The sequence below is a fragment of the Astyanax mexicanus genome, chromosome 25 (genome assembly GCF_023375975.1).
Source record: "Astyanax mexicanus isolate ESR-SI-001 chromosome 25, AstMex3_surface, whole genome shotgun sequence".
Taxonomy (NCBI): Eukaryota; Metazoa; Chordata; class Actinopteri; order Characiformes; family Acestrorhamphidae; genus Astyanax; species Astyanax mexicanus.
Genome location: NC_064432.1, coordinates 14,087,019 through 14,107,517, shown reverse-complemented (window position 1 = coordinate 14,107,517; position 20,499 = coordinate 14,087,019). Strand labels below are relative to the sequence as shown.

The following is a 20,499-nucleotide window of genomic DNA, read 5'->3' as shown; positions in this document are numbered from 1 at the left end:
ACATAACTAGAAAGAATAGAAGTGGTGAGATGTTTTATATAGAATACAGACCTATTCTAATGTCATTCCATTTATTAACAATATACTGTTGATATCACTCCTCTTATTCCAAGGGGCTTTTTTGTTGTGTGCAGCAGGTTCTTTTTGTCCTGGTTGGGAGAAATGTGTAGCAAGGATCTAAGAGCCGGGCGGGTGGTGGTTGGGCGGGTGAGGGTGGTGGTTGGGGGGGGGGTCCTTCTCGTTTTAGAACGACTCTCATGTAGAATGAAATCTCTGGAGGGCCTGGCTACATTTCAGCACTTCTGAAACGCTTTGTCTGACTTAAGGTCATCATGGCTCTCACCAGTATCAGGTAACAAGAACCAGAACGAGAGAGAGGGGGGCGAGGGGGGCAAGAGAGAGAGAGAGAGAGACAGAGAGAGAGAGAGAGCGCAGAGGAAAAAATGAAGAGAGCACTTTCTGAATTTCAATTTCTGAATCAGTTTCTCTGATTTTGCTATTTATAGGTGTATGAGTAAAATGAACATTGTTGTTTTATTCTATAAACTACAGACAACATTTCTCCCAAATTCCAAATAAAAATATTGTCATTTAGAGCATTTATTTGCAGAAAATGAGAAATGTCTGAAATAACAAAAAGATGCAGAGCTTTCAGACCTCAAATAATACAAAAAAAAAACAACAAGTTCATATTCATAAAGTTTTAGGAGTTCAGAAATCAATATTTGGTGGAATAACCCTGGTTTTTAATTACAGTTTTTCATGCATCTTGGCATCATGTTCTCCTCCACCAGTCTTACACACTGCTTTTGGATAACTTTATGCCTTTACTCCTGGTGCAAAAAATTCAAGCTTCAGCTTGGTTAAGTTTCCAACTTGGTAAAATCAAAGAAACTCTATATATAATATGCTTAAATAGTTACAGAGTATCACAGTAATGGGATAAACAAAAGTCTCAAGCATATTTTTTCCATTAGTAGCTGAAATATGTTCCTTTGAAGTAATACAACATACCAGTCCTACTTAAAATTTATATAACATTTCCTAACCTTTAAAAAACTATTTTATTGTGGTCATTTCTGCCTCTGCAGCTCCTCTCAGGTTTAGCTGTGCTATAGGTGAGAATGTTTCTGTGTACTTTGGTACACAGACACTCACAATATGAAAATCAGTCAACCAAGAACACCTCCCCCCCTGCTGACTTCCAATGATCTGCATCCCACTGTGCCACACCCCTAAACCCATACATCACCCAGGGCCCCTGCCAAACTACTCCTCACATTTTTTAAATCAAATTTGATCAAATTTGAGCTGAGGGTGGAGTCATACAATCAGAGGGTTTTAGCACCCCTTTAAAAACACAACACAAAAAAATATCGATATACTGTAGGTTAGCTAGCTAGCAATACAGTGTCCCCAATTATGCTCCTAATAGCTGTAAATAAGATTAAATATCATGATGAAATGTTGGATTAGCACAGTTAGCTACTTTATGATCAGTGTTCACAGCAGTAGCTACTTCAGGCTGCATTCGTTATAAATTAGATAAGACCAAAAAAAAAAAAAAAAAAGTTTAATATGTGCTGAACGGAATATCTGGGAATAGGTTTTAAGAACTTTAAGTGCCATTATTGACCATTTATTCTGCAATCAAATACAGTTTTCCCCATCACATTTAATCCACTTTTGCATTAGAAGAGAAGTACCTAAGGTTACGTTCACATTACCAGGCTGAAGTGACTCAAATTAGATTTTTTGCTCATGATCAGATCAGTTTTTGTATTTCATGGCTGTGTGAACGTGCCAAATACGATTTTTTTTTTTTTCAAATCAGATGTGAGTCACTTTCTTATGTGGTCCCAAGACGGATACATATCCGATCCATCTCTTGGTGCAGCTGTGCAGCTATAGCTGCAAAAAACAGCAAAAGCAAACCGCCTGGCCTTTTTTCACCTCCTGGACCTGAGCATGAACTTCAGACTAGCTGTTTACTCTCCACTCCAGCTAAAGATGCTCCACATATGATCTGCCAACTCATCCATTTCCCTTTATAAAGCTATGAGTCTCTCGTCTCTCTAATATTGTTTTTTTTTTTGTTGTTGGTGAAGAAGGAGGTGTTTATACAGGTATCAGTGTGCAGCATGTGAGATGTTTCAGGAACAGATTCGTTCACATTACACACAGATACAGATCACTTACATTAACAGTGAATGTGAACCGTCAAGATAAACAAATCTGATCTGAGCAAAAAAACTGATTTGAGCAAAGTGGCTTTTAATGTGAACGTAGCCTAACCGGCACTTTCTTATGTAGGTGAACAATATACATACCTTTCTCTCTACTGGAGAGAGAGGTTGCATAGAAGGAACTTTATATCAACACCCTTCACTACTGGAAGAGCAGAAGGGCACCCATAGATGGCACTCATTATGATATATTTTTAAAATATCTTGATATGGAACCCCAGTGGGCACTCAGTCACATTTCCCCACTCTTGATGCAGTAGGGCACTTTGTCTCTTTAGTTGCCACTTTAAAGGGCACTTGAGCAAAGCTGGATTTTTTTCAACTATGGGGACAATATGGGGTCACAGAGGGGGGGTGGTTCACCCCCCAGCCACCCCCCCATTAAGGCCTCTAGTGTGGAACAGTACAGTACATGACGTACTGCCAGCCAGATCCTGGCCAATGACTGTGGTACTTTAGTCACGGTCAGGTGTTCTGCAAGTGTAGTTACACCATGAATATTCTCACTGCTAAAAACTGATGACCTCACGACTGGGTCATTCACCAGAGGACACACTGTAAAACCTGACAAGTTATGTAAACGAGTTACACTCATGCTCAAATATACACATTCTTAAAACAGAGTGGTCTGTCAGCTAATCAGCTAATCATACAGAAACCAGCTAATTATACTGAAATCAGCGAATCGTGCAGTAGACCTAGCTAGTCATACAGCAGGTAACGAATAATATAGCAGCAGCTAATCATACAACAGCAGCTAATCTTACAGCAATCAACTAATCATACAGCAGCGGCTAATCACACAGACTCCTGGCTAATCATACACCATACAGGAAATCAGACAGCAGCAATTATTCAGTCCTAGCTAATCATACAGCAGTCCTAGCTAATCATACAGCAGTCCTAGCTAATCATACAGCAGTCCTGGCTAATCATGGAGCAGTCTTACCTAATCATACACCAGTCTGCCCTAATTATACAGAAGTCAGCTAATCATACAGCAACCATCTAATCAAACAGTAGCATCTAAACAGTAGCATCTAAACAGTAGCATCTAAGCAGTCCTACCTAATCATACAGAAGACCTTGCTAATCATACAGCAGTCAGCTAATCGTACAGCAGCCATCTAATCAAACAGTAGCCTCTAAACACAAAGCAGCAGCTAATCCCACAGCAGTATCTAATAATACAGAAGTCAGGCAAACATACAGCAGCCATCTAATCATACAGCAGTCAGCTTATCATACAGCAGCCATCTAATTATACAGCAGTAAGTAATCACACAGCAGCAGCTAATCATACAGAAGTCAGGCAATCATACAGCAGTCAGCTAATCGTACAGCAGCCATCTAATCAAAACAGTAGCATCTAAACATACAGCAGCAGCTAATCACAAAGGAGCAGCTAATCATACAGAAATCAGGCAATCATACAGCAGCCATCTAATCATACAGCAGTCAGCTAATCACACAGCAGCCATCTAATAATACAGCAGCCATCTAACCATACAGCAGCAGTTAACCACACAGCAGCAGTTAACCACACAGCAATCAGCTAACCACAGCAATCAGCAGGAGATATTCATACAGCAATCAGTTAATCATACAGGAGACAGGCAATCATACAGAAGCTATCTTATCATACAGCAGCCATCTATTCACATAGCAGCAGCTAATCATACAGCAGAAGCTAATCCCACAGCAATCAGCTAATCACACAGCAGCAGTTAATCATACATCAGCAGCTTACCTCACAGCAGTCAGCTAATCATACAGCAATCCGCTAATCCTACAGAGGTCAGGTAATCATACAGTAGCAGCTAATCACATAGCAGCAGCTAATCATTACAGCAATCACCTAATCATACTGCAGAATCGAATCACCCAGCACTTCTAGCCAATCATACAGCAATCAACAGATTATACAGCAATAAGAACATCTTACAGGAGGAGCTAATCATACACGATTCAGCTAGTCATACGACAATCAACAAAGCTTAGAGCAATCAACAAATCATACAGCAACGGCTAATCATACAGCACTCCTAAGCATTCATACAGCTATCAACTAATCATACACCATTCAGCTAATCATACGACAATCAACAAAGATTACAGCAATCAGCAAATCATACAGCAGCGGCTAATCATACAGCACTCCTAAATATTCTTACAGTTATCAACTAAACATACAGCAGTCATCTTAATACAGGAACCATCTAATCATACAACAGCAGCTAATCATACAGCAATTAACTAATCTTACAGCAGTCACAGCTAATCATACAGCAGTCAGCTAAACATACAGCATTCCATTCTTAAAATAAAGCAGTCCTAGCTAAAATACATACTTCCAATCGAATCATAGATCAGTGTGCGTATCATGCAGCAGGCAGCATATCAAACAGCAATCAACTAATCCTACAGCAAATTAGCTAATCATACAGCAGCCCTAGCTAATCATACATGTCATGCTCATATAGCATATCACCTAATCATACAGAATTCAGCCAAACATACAGCAGACCACTAATCACACAGCAGTCCTAACTAATCATATAGCAGTCAGCTAATCATGCAGCAGTCTATGTTAATCATACAGCAGTTACTGTAGTTAATCATACAGCAGTCCTAGCTAATTATAAATAACTTTACTAACCATACAGCAGCCCTTGCAAATCATACAGCAGCAGCTAAATCACACAGCAGTCAGCTAATCATACAGCAATCAGCTAATCATACAGCCATTAATGAATCACACAGCAGTCCTTGCTCATCAAGCAGTAGCAGCTAACCGCACAGCAATCAGCTAACCACACAGCAATCAGCTAACCACACAGCAATCAGCTAATCATACAGCAGTCAGCTAATCATATAGCAGTCAGCTAATCATACAGCAAACAACTAATCATACAGCAGTCCACTAATCACACAGCAGTCCTAACTAATCATTAAGCAGTTAGCTAATCATACAGCAGTTACTGTAGTTACAGCTGTCCTAGCTAATTGTACAGCAGTCCTAGTTAATAATACATAAATTGCCTACCCATATAGCAGCTAATCATACAGCAATTAACTAATCACACTGCAGTCCTAGGTAATCATACAGCAGTAGCTAATTACACAGCAATCAGCTAATTACACATCCATCAGCTAATCATAGCACAGCAGCTTATCATACATCAGCAGCTATCAACATATCAATCAACTAATCATACAGTAGCAGCTAATCACAGCACAGCAGCTTATCATAGATCAGCAGCTAACCACATAGATTATCACATATCAATCAGGTAATTATACAGCAATCTACTAATCATACCGCAGTCTTAGCAAAACATACAGCAATCAACTAACCCTACAGCAAATCATACATCAATCAACTAACCCTACATCGAATCAGCTAATCACACAACAGTTCTAACTAATCATACAGCAGTTACAAAACCATACGACAGTCAGCTAATCATGCAGCAGTCCTAGTTAATCATACAGAGTAGAGAGTCCTAGGTAATCATGCAGCAATCCTAACTTTTAATCTTATTCATCTAATCATACAGTATTTATCTAATCATACAGTATTCATCTACTCATATAGCATTCAGCTAATCATACATCATTCATTCAAGCATACAGCATTCTTCTAATCATACAGCTTTCAGCTAATCATACAGCAATCAGCTAATCATACAGCATTCAGCAAAACACAGCAATCAACTAATCACCCAGCATATAGCAAATTATACAGCAGTCAGCTAATCATACAGCAATCAGCTAATTATCTAGTTAATAATTCTAGTTGTAGTTCTTATAGTTCTAGTTAATAATTCAGCAGTTCAGCTAATCATACAGCATTTTAGCAATACAAAATATTAGAAAATCGTAGAGCAATCAGCTAATTATACAACAGTCAGCTAATCATACAGCAGTCAGCTTATCATACAGCAGTCAGCTTATCATACAGCAACAGCTAGTCATTCAGCAGTCCTAGCTAATCATACCTCACCATCCATACCTCATTATTCCTACCTCACCATATTCTACCATACTGACCTCACTGTTTACATTAAACACAAAATATTTCCTGTTACAATGAGTAATGTTATGACAGAGAGAGAGAGAGTAAGAGAAAGAGAGAGAAAGTAAGTGAGAAAGAGAGAGAGGGAGAGAGAGGTAGCGTGTAAGAGAGAGAAAGAGTAAGAGTCTGTGAATGCCATTATTGCTATTATCTCCTCTCTCCCAGCTGAAGAAGCTTCTCTCCACACCTACTCGCCACATTCAGACCCTCCATCCCACAATCCCTCACTCCCCACTCCTCCAGACAATCCCCCACACTACCCATTATTATACCACACTGCAACCACCAGCGGTGACCACACACCACAAACTGAAATGCATTTTTCCTTCAGAAATCACTTTATAACAGATCACAGATAAGAAGTTTAAAGCACTGTTCAATCCATCATCCAAAAATGAAGGAAAAGGTTTTCTACAACTGCTTCTACAAACCTACCAAGACATGAACCAAACATCCACCCAAACTGACAGATCCAGCATAAAGAAGCAAGAGACACATGATCACTCTGGAGGAGCTGCAGAGATCCACAGCTCAGGTGGATCAGGAGAATCTGTCCACAGGACAACTAAGTCCTGCTCTCCACAAATCTGGCCTTTATGGAAGAGTGGAAGAAGAAAACCCACTGTTGAACGAAGGCGTAAGAAGTGCTGTTTGCAGTTTGTAGCTACAAGTCATGTAGGAACACAGTAAACATGTGGAAGAAGATTCTGTTCTCAGAAAACCATGTATAAATTTAAAAAAACATGTATCATTTTTGTTCCATTTCACAATTATGTTCCACTTTGTGTTTCTGAGGTTGTAGGGTGACAAAATGTGAAAAAGTTTAGAGGGTATGAATACATTTGCAAATCACCAACCACCTCACCAATCTTATATTCTCAAAATAGAATCTCAGATGTTACTCGGACACTGTTGACTATTAAAATGATCATAAACACAAAATACTTTCTATTATTATCTAGAACTACTAGTTATATAGACTATAAATAACCTTTTAGAAACAAGCTACATTTTAGTTTAAGATCCGAGTTTAACTATTATTTTAATAAAATCTGCATTAAACATTTTCCTTTACTGCATCTATACAGCATAGCCATAGCCTGAACTGGGTAGCTATTGTACAGTACCAGTCAAAAGTTATAAGACATAGATTTTTATTTAATATATATATTTATTTTCCCTACATTGTAAGTTAACAGACGATGAGATTATGAGGTGTCTGTGGGAAAGATAAAGCAGTGCAACATTAGTCTTTACCAAAGTCCTGACCTCGAACTCTGGACAGACTAAGGGCCGTTACAAAAAAACAACAAATAAAACTGTTTAAACAGATGAAAGCACAGTGTCATATACTTCCACTTTGAAAAGCAGCTTCCAATGGTTTACCTAAAACACCTTTTTCAAGTGATTGAAAATAGTTTTTAAAACTTACATTTATTGGATTATCAAAAAAACATTAATATCAGACAAATATAACCTAAGTAAATAAAAAAAATATTTAAATGATAATTTCAATTTTATCAAGCTTCGGGACTCAAGAGAACCACAGTGATTCACAAATATTCACTAATGGAAAAAACATGGAACACTGGTGAACCTTCCCAGGAGTGACCGGCCGACCCAAATTACTCCAAAAGGGCATGAAGAACTCATCCAGGAGATCCCAAAAGAACCCAGAACAACATTTAAAGAACTGCAGGAGCTCACTCGCCTCAGTTAAGATCAGTGTTAATGATTCAATAATAAGAAAAAGATAAAAAACACTGCTGACCAAAAACAACACAACCACTCATCATATGTAACACACAGGAGTACTTGGGTTCTGCAGCAGGACAATGACCCAAAGCACACAAACAAGTTCTCTGAATGGATTTCTAAAGTAAATTACGGTTTTGGAGGGTCTAGTTAAAGTCTGATGCTGGAAAATGTGTCTGAATTAAAATAATTCTGTAAAGAAGAGTGGAACTAAATTCCTCCACAGAGGAATTTATATATATATATATATATATATATATATATATATATATATATATATTGCACCTGCGTTATTTTCACATTCTGCAAGAGAAAGATCAGGGATATTTTGTCTGGTTTTACTGCAGAGCTGAAGAATGCCTGTGCTCATGCTGGTTCAATCCATCTCACTCCATAACTCACAATCTCGTTATCAGCTCTGCGCTGCCAGCTTCATGTTTCCCAGGCTCGCCGCTGACCTCTGTGTTGTGTTTGAACTCTATCAACCACCCTCCATTACCACCCCCCCAACCCATAACCCACCCCCCTCCCTCCCCTTCCCTCGTCCCAGCCAGTGACAGCTCCCGAAAATAGCCCTGTGTTTCTCTTATCGCCGCCGCGGCTCTGTCCGAACCTTCACTTCACCAAACACAACCCAACCCAACACTCACCGTCTGATCCAGCAGACAGCACAGCCCCTCGGGATTCACCCGGAGGATAACACAGGCCCAGCCGCAGCCCACAGCCCATAAATGGCCGGGCCTGTCGGGCTGATGGTCAGGCTATGCTGTGGCACGGCGGAGGCGAGCGTGGGAATCTGTCGCCGGCTCACACCTCCATCGATAAGACCATAACTCAAGATTATATAAAAAGGAAAAGCTGAAGCGAGACGTGGAAAATGTCAACAAACGGCTGTGGACTTACTGAGTCAGATTCCTCTCAATCAGTCCCGCCCTCTCCTCACTGCCAGCCTGGAGAAAGTTCACCACGACCCGAGTGTGAACAAACACATCTGCACATCTGTCACAATCTCACAACTTCATAAAACCACATTACAACACAACACAACACAACAGTGTGCAATAAAATAAAGCACAAAGTCCTGAACATCTGCTTCAATGCATCTCCATTCATTACTCTGTAGGTAGACGTATAAATACCAGTGTATTAACTCAAGCTTTTTACTCTTTAAGTAAAAGTGTTTAAAAAAAGTACTGGTTTCAAATAGGGCTGCAACGATTAGTCGACATGATTATTTAAATTTGTCGACTACAAATTTAATTGTCGACTAATCGTTAATTTGTAACAGTACTGCATTACACAAATGTGCAGTAAGGTCAGGGTCGGGTTTGTCTAATAGCCGATCTCATCACTGCTGAGTCCAGCGCCGCTTCCTGTTGCTTGTTCTGGGCCGGCATTATTCCTGGACCGCCTCCATTATGCACAGTAATCCTGGCTGTAGCCGGTTTGGCCGAACCATTGTTGCTGGCTTCATGTTCGCTGGAGCTGACTCTGGCTGGGTGGGCCATGCAGCTAAAACCCCCCACTGTCTCTCTCTCTCTATATATATTTATTTTTCTCTCTCTTTTTATACATCTCTGGGCCTCAGAGGCTGGTTACAAAACCAGCAAGAACATTTTAAATATAATCAGGGAAATTGTAGTGAACTGCTTCCTCAATGCTGTATCAGATATTAAGCAGATATTAATTAAAGTGTAATTTTTAAGCAGCAATTCTAACAATTTTCTGGTTTAACTTAACAGGCCAGGATTTTTGTCAATTTTCTGCCCGAATACCCCACTAAATCTTGAGGATTTCTATTCAAGGATTGCATAAAAAGCTTTTATGTTTGATAAGGAATGTTACTGAAAAGCATTATTGTAATTGTAATGGAAAATATAGAAAAATAGTCAAGTAAATCTGCTATGTCAAAATATAATGAATAAAATCATAAAATTTGCTCTTTCCTGAACTTCAATAAATCAATAATCAAAAATTTATATTTTTCTGAAAACAAATCAAACAGTTCATGTCTCCAAACCTTTAGTTTGGTTATGTTTGTCTAGTTTTTACGTCTATTTTTAAACCTGCAGAATTTGGGTTGATTCCTGTTACTGATCTGGAATTATTACGTGGAGTAGAGAGAGAACAGGCAGCTTCTCCAAGTGTCCTGTAGGAGATTTCAAAGTGTAAATAAGTTATTTTACTGCAGAATAAGGTTTTTAATACATTATAATTACACAATAACCCACATTATAATTCCTTCTAAAAACAGAGTGGTCTGGCAGGTGACAAGACCTTTTTCTGGCTACAGCAGCATCTGCTGGTTTTCCTACCTTCAATAATCACTAGGCATTATAATGGTGGACCATCATATGGATTTGTGGAATAATGAGATGGACAGCATGCACGTTTTTATCTTTAAAGCATCAGTGTGCTTCAGTTGCTATTCCTTTAAAGCCACATATATTAATCCTATAAACAGAGTGGTCTGATAGGTCCCTGGATCTTTTTTTCTGCCTATAAAAGGCTGGTTTTCTGGCTTTTGCTGGATACCTGAGCAAATGCATCTCTAATGGCACTGATACAAGAGCTACTGTGGGTGACGCTGCAGACTGGAGTGAAACACTTGCAGTAAAACAACGTACCTAGACTACAAACGTAATCAAAGTACAAGCAAAGGTAAAAACCAGAGACCTAGCTATATACACAGTCATATGAAAAAGTTTGGGCACCCCTATTAATCTTAATCATTTTTAGTTCTAAATATTTGGGTGTTTGCAACAGCCATTTCAGTTTGATAAATCTAATAACTGATGAACACAGTAATATTTCAGGATTGAATGAGGTTTATTGTACTAACAGAAAATGTGCAATATGTGTTAAACCAAAATTTGACCGGTGCAAAAGTATGGGCACCCTTATCATTTTATTGATTTGAATACTCCTAACTACTTTATACTGACTTACTGAAGCACAAAATTGGTTTGGTAACCTCATTGAGCTTGAGCTTGAGCTTTGAACTTCATAGCCAGGTGTATCCAATCATGAGAAAAGGTATTTAAGGTGGCCAATTGCAAGTTGTTCTCCTATTTGAATCTCCTCTGAAGAGTGGCATCATGGGCTCATCAAAACAACTCTCAAATGATCTAAAAACAAAGATTGTTCAACATAGTTGTTCAGGGGAAGGATACAAAAAAGTTGTCTCAGAGATTTAACCTGTCAGTTTCCACTGTGAGGAACATAGTAAGGAAATGGAAGACCACAGGGACAGTTCTTGTTAAGCACAGAAGTGGCAGGCCAAGAAAAATATCAGAAAGGCAGAGAAGAAGAATGGTGAGAACAGTCAAGGACAATCCACAGACCACCTCCAAAGAGCTGCAGCATCATCTTGCTGCAGATGGTGTCACTGTGCATCAGTCAACAATACAGCGCACTTTGCACAAGGAGAAGCTGTATGGGAGAGTGATGCCAAAGAAGCCACGACACAAACAGAGTCACCTGAGGTATGCTTTTGCAGAAATGGCTTCTTTCGCATCACTCTCCTATACAGCTTCTCCTTGTGCAAAAGACTGTTCTCACCATTCTTCTTCTCTGCCTTTCTGATATTTTTCTTGGCCTGCCACTTCTGGGCTTAACAAGAACTGTCCCTGTGGTCTTCCATTTCCTTACTATGTTCCTCACAACTTAATTTTTTTAGTTGATCTGAAAGGATAGTCAGCAGAACTTACATTAATACACATTTTACAGAACTTATATTGAAGTGAAGTGAATTTTTAAGTTGGCAAGTCCTAATATTTGAAGTTTGTATTCGTTATATGAACTAAAGATTTCTAGTTGGCACAACTGTTGATGTTTTTCCTCTAAACTTAGAAGTAAAATAAATATGCTGCAGTTATTTGACTTACAATTTTGAGTTTCCTCAACTTTATTTTAATTTTTAAAGTAATATAATTATGCCAAATTCTGGTAGTCTAAGGCACTGTTTAAAATCAGAGTATGTCTATGTTCTAAACTGAGACAGAAGGTATAATAACAACCTAATGCAGTTCAAGTAACGTCCAAGGCCAAGCCTATTTTTCTTCTTCTACAGAAAGTAGGTTATGAATTCACACCCTGACACTGCCTGCTGCTCCTGCTGCTGGATTCCTGAAAAGCCAAAGAAGCCAGATGACAACTTTTAACCACATGAATTAGTTCACACGTTCTTCATTACGCTGAGAGCTGCGCTGCAGGACATGCCTACAGAACCCAACTTCACCTCAAGCAGAGGTCATCCAAGGTCATAACGCACATCTATCATCTTCTGCTTATGCATTACCCACAATATGAAATAATAAAACATTTTATTAAATAAACGAGACTTTATTGACATAACATGCGTATATATAATATATAGTTCACCAGCTCAGTTATGGCATTATAAATGGGAACTGTGTTACTGCATCAGTTTAAGTGCTTTAAAATCATAAATAAAACTGATATGCATTATATACAGCTCCACATCCTATGAAAATCACAAAGCAACAGTCAATCACTTTAGTTTAGGAGCATCAACGTGCTTCATAAATCTTAAGAGAAACTAGGACTTGAAGTGTTAAACAAACCAGAATATGTTTTATATTTTATCTCCACTTGTTAAGATATTAGGTTCTGCACATGTCTGCTGGGTTTTCTCAGTCAGCTTTATGAGGTAGAGTCACCTGGAATTCAGGCTTTCAGTTAACAGCTGTGCTGAACTCATCAAGAGTTAATTACTTGAATTTTTTGTCTCTTAATGTGTTTGAGAGCATCAGTTGTACAGTTGTGAAGAGGTAGAGTTACAGGTATACAGTGAAGAGCCTTCGAACTTTGAAAGTGTCTTCAAGTGCAGTCAACGCAAAGACCATCAAAAACATTATAATGATGGAACTTGCACTCATTAGGACCATTCCAGGAAAAGATAGAAGAGCAAGAGTTCCCTCTGTTGTACATACGTGATATGTTGATCAGAGTCACCAGCCTCAGAAACCACAAGTTAACAGCTTTTGGTTTGTTTATCACTTTTAAGTTACTACATGATTCCTTATCTGTTCCTTTATTCTGATAGATCACTTCACTGTTCATTTACTATGAGGGATCAAATCAGCACTGCATGATTTTCTAAAGCGCTGTAAATATTAAATTATTGCTGTATAAAAACAGTATTCACTTCCCATGAATGTGTTATAAATCCCTTTTATGAGGTTAGCCTCCAAATAAAGGGTTAGAGAACCGTCTGAGACTTAAGACAATCAAAGGACAAGCTTCAGAACATCAAATCCAACAACATCCCAGCCAGGAAAAGGTGTTTGACCAGTTTATATTTCACTCAGCATAGAGTAAAAACAATAGTCCAGTCCAGAAAATCCATCTGAATGCAATTTTTGAATGGTTCTACATGCACGGTCAACCATTATAACAAAGCATAGTGGATTAAACATGATGGATGACCAACATGACCACACTGCTTATCAGTATGACCAGAATCACCAAAGCCAAGTTCATACAGCATACAGTGTGCTGATCATAATCTGGTTAACCAGATAGTTTAGATTATGTTTTAATAAGCAGGATGCTCAGTTTTTCAACCACCTTACTTCACCATCTTAAGTCAGAGTGAAATGTGTGAAATTCTTACATTATTCAGTTTATTCTCCAAATTAAACTACATCTGGAATTCAGGGCTACTCTCTGGAGGTCAGGGTCGGATCTAGAAAAATATTTATGGGGTGGCAAGAGGCGGGCAGGAATTTTTGAGGGGTGACAACATACGTCAGCAACTTTAATCTGATTACTGCACTGTAAACCCAGAAGTTGTTTGAACTCAAATAAATTAAGTCTGTTTTACACAAAATTGGAGATTTCTAAACAATACTCAACTTTTTTGAGTTGTGGGCACATATATACATTAAAACTGAGATCTTTGAGTTGAACCAACTCATAATAACCGAGTTTAGTCTGTTGCCATTAACAGCTTCTTTTCCATTGGCTTCTGTCACAATCTATTTGCATACTGGGTGTGTCCAACAGTTACTGACACTCACCATCAGTGTGTAGTGATTCACCCGGGGCTACCTTAGGTAAACTTGTAGATCACAGATTATGATTAAATACTTGCTCTCTGTGTTGTAGGCTGTAGAACAAGCATCATTTACTGAGCTGCAGTAACTCTGTGTTTTTGCGGTGCTCTCAGTACTTTTAGTTGTTTACTGTTTTCTTTCATCTACTTTTCTATGTGTATTTAAAACAAATAGTTGAATGAAACCAGAAAGAAGACTAAATACAAGTTCAGGAAAATATTAATTTTAAATATGTTTGTGTATGTATTTGTTAAGTTCACTGTACTTAAAAAATATTTTACATGAACTTAAAATTTATTAGGTAATCGGTTACGACAAAAGTTTTGAGTTCAGTCAACTTATCGGGTTTTACAGTGTGGATTGGAAATAGTAACACTTTAGATTACTCGTTACTAGAAAAAATGACATATTAGAGTATGTCAATTTGGCCATAATAATTTTTCTTTTAATTCTGGGGTGTCAGCAGGGGTGGCAAGGCTTTCTTTTAGGGTGGCAACTGCCACCCTATGCCACCCCAGTAGATCTGCCCATGCTGCTGGTGTATTATTTCAGGGTGAAGTGTTGAGGAGCATTATTCAACATTATTACTGCTGTTGATTCACCTTATGATTCACATCCCATATTGTGAGTACATATTAGATACACAGAACAGCTAGTCACATTACACAGAAAGTGCATATGTCTTATTGACTCCTTGAATTGTTTTGCATAATTGGCACCTCCCCCAAAACCTCACTAACCATCAGTGTGTAGCCTTGCCCACTTTAGCTACCTTCCCTTTGGGTATGATTTGATGTGATGCATTATATAAAGGTTGACAGTGTTGTAGGCCACAAGAGCAATTTGACTCCATATTGGCTAAAACAAAGAAACTTATAGGGTTATATGGTAAACTTATTAGTGTAACTCACTACACTACTCTACAATATTCAGTATTCCATGCTCAAACATTTACACTCTAAATCAGATTATATTTATTCCAGAATAAATGCCACTCAAACTGTTATGCCATCTTGTTTTGTGCACGTGAGAAACACATGGGAAGATACCTGACAGATGAATGCGCCGACTAACCGCGAGCCGCCCGCTGATTGGAGCATAAATGGAGACATAAATAAAAAAGCCTATCTCCATGCACGATCTCATGACTGGCAATAAAGGCAATAATCCCGGACAGGCGCGCGCGTAGGATGCACGCGCGTGGAAAAGAAACATGCCACCGGGCCGTTCCCATGGCCACCTCGCACAACACAAGCATGCACTTCAGCAAAACCATTTAGAAGACGTTTGGCGCGCGCGCGCTCCGCCACTCACCGGCCAGGCGAAACTGAAGCGCAAAACAATCCGGGCCTTGTCCGAGGCGCTCGAGCCCCTGGTGCTGAACGTATTCCCCCCGAGAACCGGCGTAGATCCGGTGCCGAAGCTGCACGGGCCCGCGGCGGCCACGCGCGACTGGTATTCCTTGAGACAGACCCTGAAGTACGTGTCGCATTGGTCGGGGGCGCACGAGCGCTCGGTCCTGCCGCCCCGCGCGCCCCCGCAGCACGATCCGCTTTGCAGCGCGCCACGTGCGTTATGCATGGACAGGATCTCCAGCTCGAAGTGTCCTGACGCTCCGCACACCTGCGCGAGGACAGAGAAAAATGCGTTAGAATAAAAAAAAAACAATAATAAATAAATAAATCAGTTCAGCTCTTGACCAGTAGTTATAAAGTATGAGCATCCAAAAGATTCACCTCTGTTTTTTGAGATAAAATATACTGTAAATATAAGTTGCGAGATACTGCAAACAACAGAAACTCACAAAAATCAAATTAATAGATTAGGTTTGTGATGCTATTAATATCCAGGGGAAATATCAACGTATGTTTTTTGACACGCCCCCAAATCTTAAAGTCGGGGATTATTGAAAATCCTGAGATTCCCACGGCTAAATACGTAGGTTTGTTATGGCGCTTACGTGCACGATAGCTCGACGCGATTTAAAGGCAGCATTACATCAAACGCAACATAGGCTTGACCACTCTGCTGGTCAACGTGATTTCTGTTCAGGTGGTTTTGGTTGAAATCAAAACAAACACCAACAGGAACACGCTGAGAAAACGCATTTTACCATTTACTTATGTTTTTCTTTTTCTAACAGAGATTAAATATACTGTAAATACAAGTTGCAGTATATAAATCGCAAGTTTACAAGTTGAAAAGTTACTACAAACAACACAAACTCACAATGAGTTCATTAATTATGTATCATGTATCATAAATCAATCTCAGTATCATGAAAGTATCTGCTTCTCGTCGTTTGACACGCCCCCAACTCGTAAAGTCGGGGCTTATCGAAAACCCCAGCTCTCCACCAGTTATCCAAAGCTTGTCTCGAGCTGGATTTGTGTTGTGGTTGAAGATATGACACACTGTACATTAATCATTAGACAACATATTCTACATTCATAGAAGTCTCCTGTTGCAAAATAAATAAAAACTAATATGCAAGGTTAACTTTTTGAGAACTTAAGCCCTACGATTGGTTCCTAAATCTTGCATCCATTTTAACCTGTCTATAATCTAGAATAAAACAGAAGAAAACATGTAGGTTATACAGACTATAACAGAAACGCGTGCCCTCAATATTCGGAAACTGGAGTGGGAAATGAAATGACCTAATAACCATTATTTAAATTTAAATTATAATTAACGATGACTGAAGTATTCAAAGTCGTACCATCCGCTAAAATGGTAAAATGTTCTATGTTCAATATACAGCTTTGTAAAAAAAAATTGAGATCACAGTTTCTGAATTTTGCTCTTTATAGGTTTATGTTTGAGTAAAATATTGGGTGGAATAACCCTGTTTTTTAATCACAGTTTTCCTGCATCTTGGCATGTTTTCCTCCACCAGTCTTACACACTGCTTTTGGATAACTTTATGCCTTTACTGCTGGTGCAAAAATTCGGTTTGATGGCTTGTGATCATCCATCTTCCTCCTGATTATATTCCAGAGGTTTCCAATTTGGTAAAATCAAAGAAACTCATCATTTTTAAGTTGTCTCTTATTTTTTCCCAAAGCTGTATATAAATATAAGCTGTTAAGATGATAAATAAAAATATGTTTAAGCTATCTAATTGATGCAACAGGGTAAAAGAAAACGATTAAAATTATTAGAAAAACGCGAATGTGTGGTCAAAAATATTAATAAATGCATCCCATAGCCGCGCGCGCGCACGCCGTCTAGAACCAGTGAGGTGAAAGAAAGAACGTACCTTCGTCCGTAAACACAATAAAAAAGCATGGAGGTAAAACGCCGCGAGCGCTGAGCTCCGTCGCAAAATCATGCCGTCCCGTAGCGTCTGCGCGCCGCCGCTCCGCTTCCGAATCCGCACGAGCCTAAAGCCGCCTCCCGGCTCTCAGAAACCTCCACACTCTGAACATGCACGAGTGGAGAGCGCGAGACTCCTGCAGAAGAGTTTCCCCCAACTTTTCCTCCGGATTCGCACGAACTTTTTCCTCCTGGATTTTACGTCTTTTTCCGTCTTGTTTTCTTCGCGCGGAGGAAAAGAGAAATTCCAACAGCAGCGTCAATTAATTCCAGCGGATTTATTCTCTCTCTCCGGGTTCTCCTCTGTGAAGTTCTAGATAATTTGGTAACGTTCCCACACTGTCTCTCTCACGCTCTCATTTACGCAGAAGCAGTGAGAGCGAGCGTTGTCTGCGCGAGCGCCTGAGAAAGTGAGCTGCGCGCTGTGGGCGGCGAGATCAGCGCGAGCCGGAGGGGGCGGGGCGATGGCCTGCGTCACGTTGATATTCAACAGCGATTGGACGCTGTTCGGGTCCAAGCCCCGCCCACATATTCACACACACGCCGACACATGATGGACATACGGGCTTTATGCTTTATATGTACAGTTATGCAGAGTTTTCTTGCTTCTCTGCGTTACTTTTCTTAAGTAAAAATATTTGCATTATATTTTCACACACCTTACATTTTAAAAGTAGCCTCGTAACTCCTATTTCATTTCAGCTTGTTTTCATTCTGGCTTCTCATCGTTCAATAAAACCCCTATCCATCCTAAGTAGAACTGTTCTTTTATCCATCATTAAAAAATGAACCCAAAAAAGTATTCTACAACTGTTTCTACAAACCAACCAAGACATAAACCAAACATCCACACAAACTGACAGATCCAGCAAGGAAAGCACTGCTCAGAGAAGCAGCCAAGAGACCCATGATCACTCTGGAGGAATTGCAGAGATCCACATGTCAGGTGTATCAGGAGAATCTGTCCACAGGACAACTATAAGTCCTGCTCTCCACAAATCTGGTCTTTATGGAAGAGTGGAAGAAGAAATCCATTGTTAAAAGAACAACGTAAGAAGTGATGTTTGCAGTTTGTAGCTACAAGTCATGTAGGAACACAGTAAACTGTGGAAGACAATTCTGTGCTCAGATCAGACCAAAGATGAACTCTTTAGCCTAAATGTAAAGCGCTTCGTGTGGCTGAAACAATAAACACTGCTCATCACCCTGAACACACCCTGAGCCCCACTGTGAAACATGGTGGTGGCAGCATCATGGATGGAGATAAATACAGGACAATCCTGGAAGAAGTAAAGCTGTTGGAGGCTGTAAAAGACTTGAGATCTTCCAGCATTTAGATCAGAGAATATTCATGTGTTAGAATGATCCAGTTAAAGTCCTAAAAATCTAAATGCCATTGATCTTTCTTTGTTGTAAGAAAGTGGGAAATAATGTGCAAACACAATTCCAAAACTCACAAAGTCTCCCAATTCCCTAATTAATGCAATGCGGGTTGTTTTATAGCTTTATATCATTAACATTTAAACTTTTCATATCTGTACGGTAACATTACAGGACCATAAAAGTACTTTCACTGACCCTGTTTTTCTCACCTGTGGTGTGAACTTTGCTACATTAATATGCAACCACTCCTACGCAAACTCTGCCTGAAGCATTGGGTTGAGTGCAGAACACAACGCCCTCCTTTATTACCCCAACAGCTCCCGTTGCCCTCTTGTGGATAAGGGGCAAAAACAATAAACCACCTGTAAAAAACAGGTATTACAGGTATTATGAGAGCTGCAGTATTGGAAAGAGAATTTCACTCAAAAAGATTGTAGATAAATGTGTCTAGAAATACAATAAACCATTATCTATTATATATTTTCTACTAATTATGCAACAGCCACAAAGGGCATTCCCCCAGACCCTGAGGTGCTCAGTGTAAGGACTGGATCAGATAGTTAATCTGTAACTACAGTGTTTCACCATCTCGTTTTATAACTACTGCAGTGAGTGGAGGGAATAACGAATAGCACGAGTTCTTCTACTTTAAATTCAACATAAACACTCTAATATAAAAGAAACAAGAACAGAAAACTGCAACAGCAGCAACTGTAATCAAGCTTTACTGATAATTGATAACAAGTCTCTCATCTCTGTGGAGGAATTTAGTTCCACTCTTCTTTACATATTTTTTTTAATTCAGACACAGTGGAGGATTTTTAGCATAAACATCCTGTTTAAGATCATCCACTGCATCTCAATCAGACTTTAATTAGACCCTCCTAAAACGTAATTTACTTTATTAATCCATTCAGAGACAGGGAACTTGTTGTTTGTGTGTTTTGGTTCATTGTCCTGCTGCAGAACCCAAATACTCCTGAGCTTGAGCTTCACTAAGGAACAGATAGAGGATTTTCTAAAAAACAGCAGAAATCCTGCTTTCATCTATTACAGCAGTTATCCAGCAGCTCCTGATCATCATCATCACACTACCACCACCATGTTTTACATCGTTCAGTAATGATCTTTTTCTGAAATGTTGTGTTTTATAGTTTTACTCCAGATGTAACGGGACACAAACCTTCCAAAAAGATCCAGATGTTTTTAGATGCTTTCAGATGTTTAACATAGGTTATATTTACTCAAAATATGGGATGAATTATATCCAAATAAAATGAATGATAATGTTACAAAAGTAACTTGTGTTATATAAATAAACCCCATGAAACATTTTTAAGCCATACTAATCAGGGGGATCAGGGTGATGAGCAGTGTTACGTATCCTCCACACATAGCGCTTTTTTACATTTAGGCCAAAAAGTTTTGCTTTGTTCTGATCTGAGAACAGAATCTCCTTCCACATGTTTAGCCACAAACTGCAAACAGCACTTCTTACGTCTTTCTTTCAACAATGCTTTTCTTCTTCCATTCTTCCATAAAGATCAGATTTGTGGAGAGCAGGACTTATAGTTGTCCTGTGGACAGATTCTCCTGATCCACCTGATCTGTGGATCTCTGCAGCTCCTTCAGAGTGATC

The 20,499-nt window shown here is 39.2% G+C and overlaps 1 protein-coding gene across 1 annotated transcript in view; it reads right to left on the bottom strand.

Annotated features, from left to right (window-relative positions):
- jag1b (jagged canonical Notch ligand 1b) overlaps positions 1-17,884 on the bottom strand; it is a 63,006-nt gene extending 45,122 nt beyond the window's left edge. The window contains exons 1-2 of the mRNA XM_022667228.2: positions 17,422-17,884; positions 15,474-15,782 (exon numbers count right to left, since the gene is read on the bottom strand). Coding sequence (XP_022522949.2) covers positions 15,474-15,782; positions 17,422-17,493 — 381 coding nt within the window. The 5' untranslated portion in view covers positions 17,494-17,884. The remainder of the gene's footprint in view (positions 1-15,473; positions 15,783-17,421) is intronic.
- Between the last annotated feature and the right edge of the window lie 2,615 nt (positions 17,885-20,499).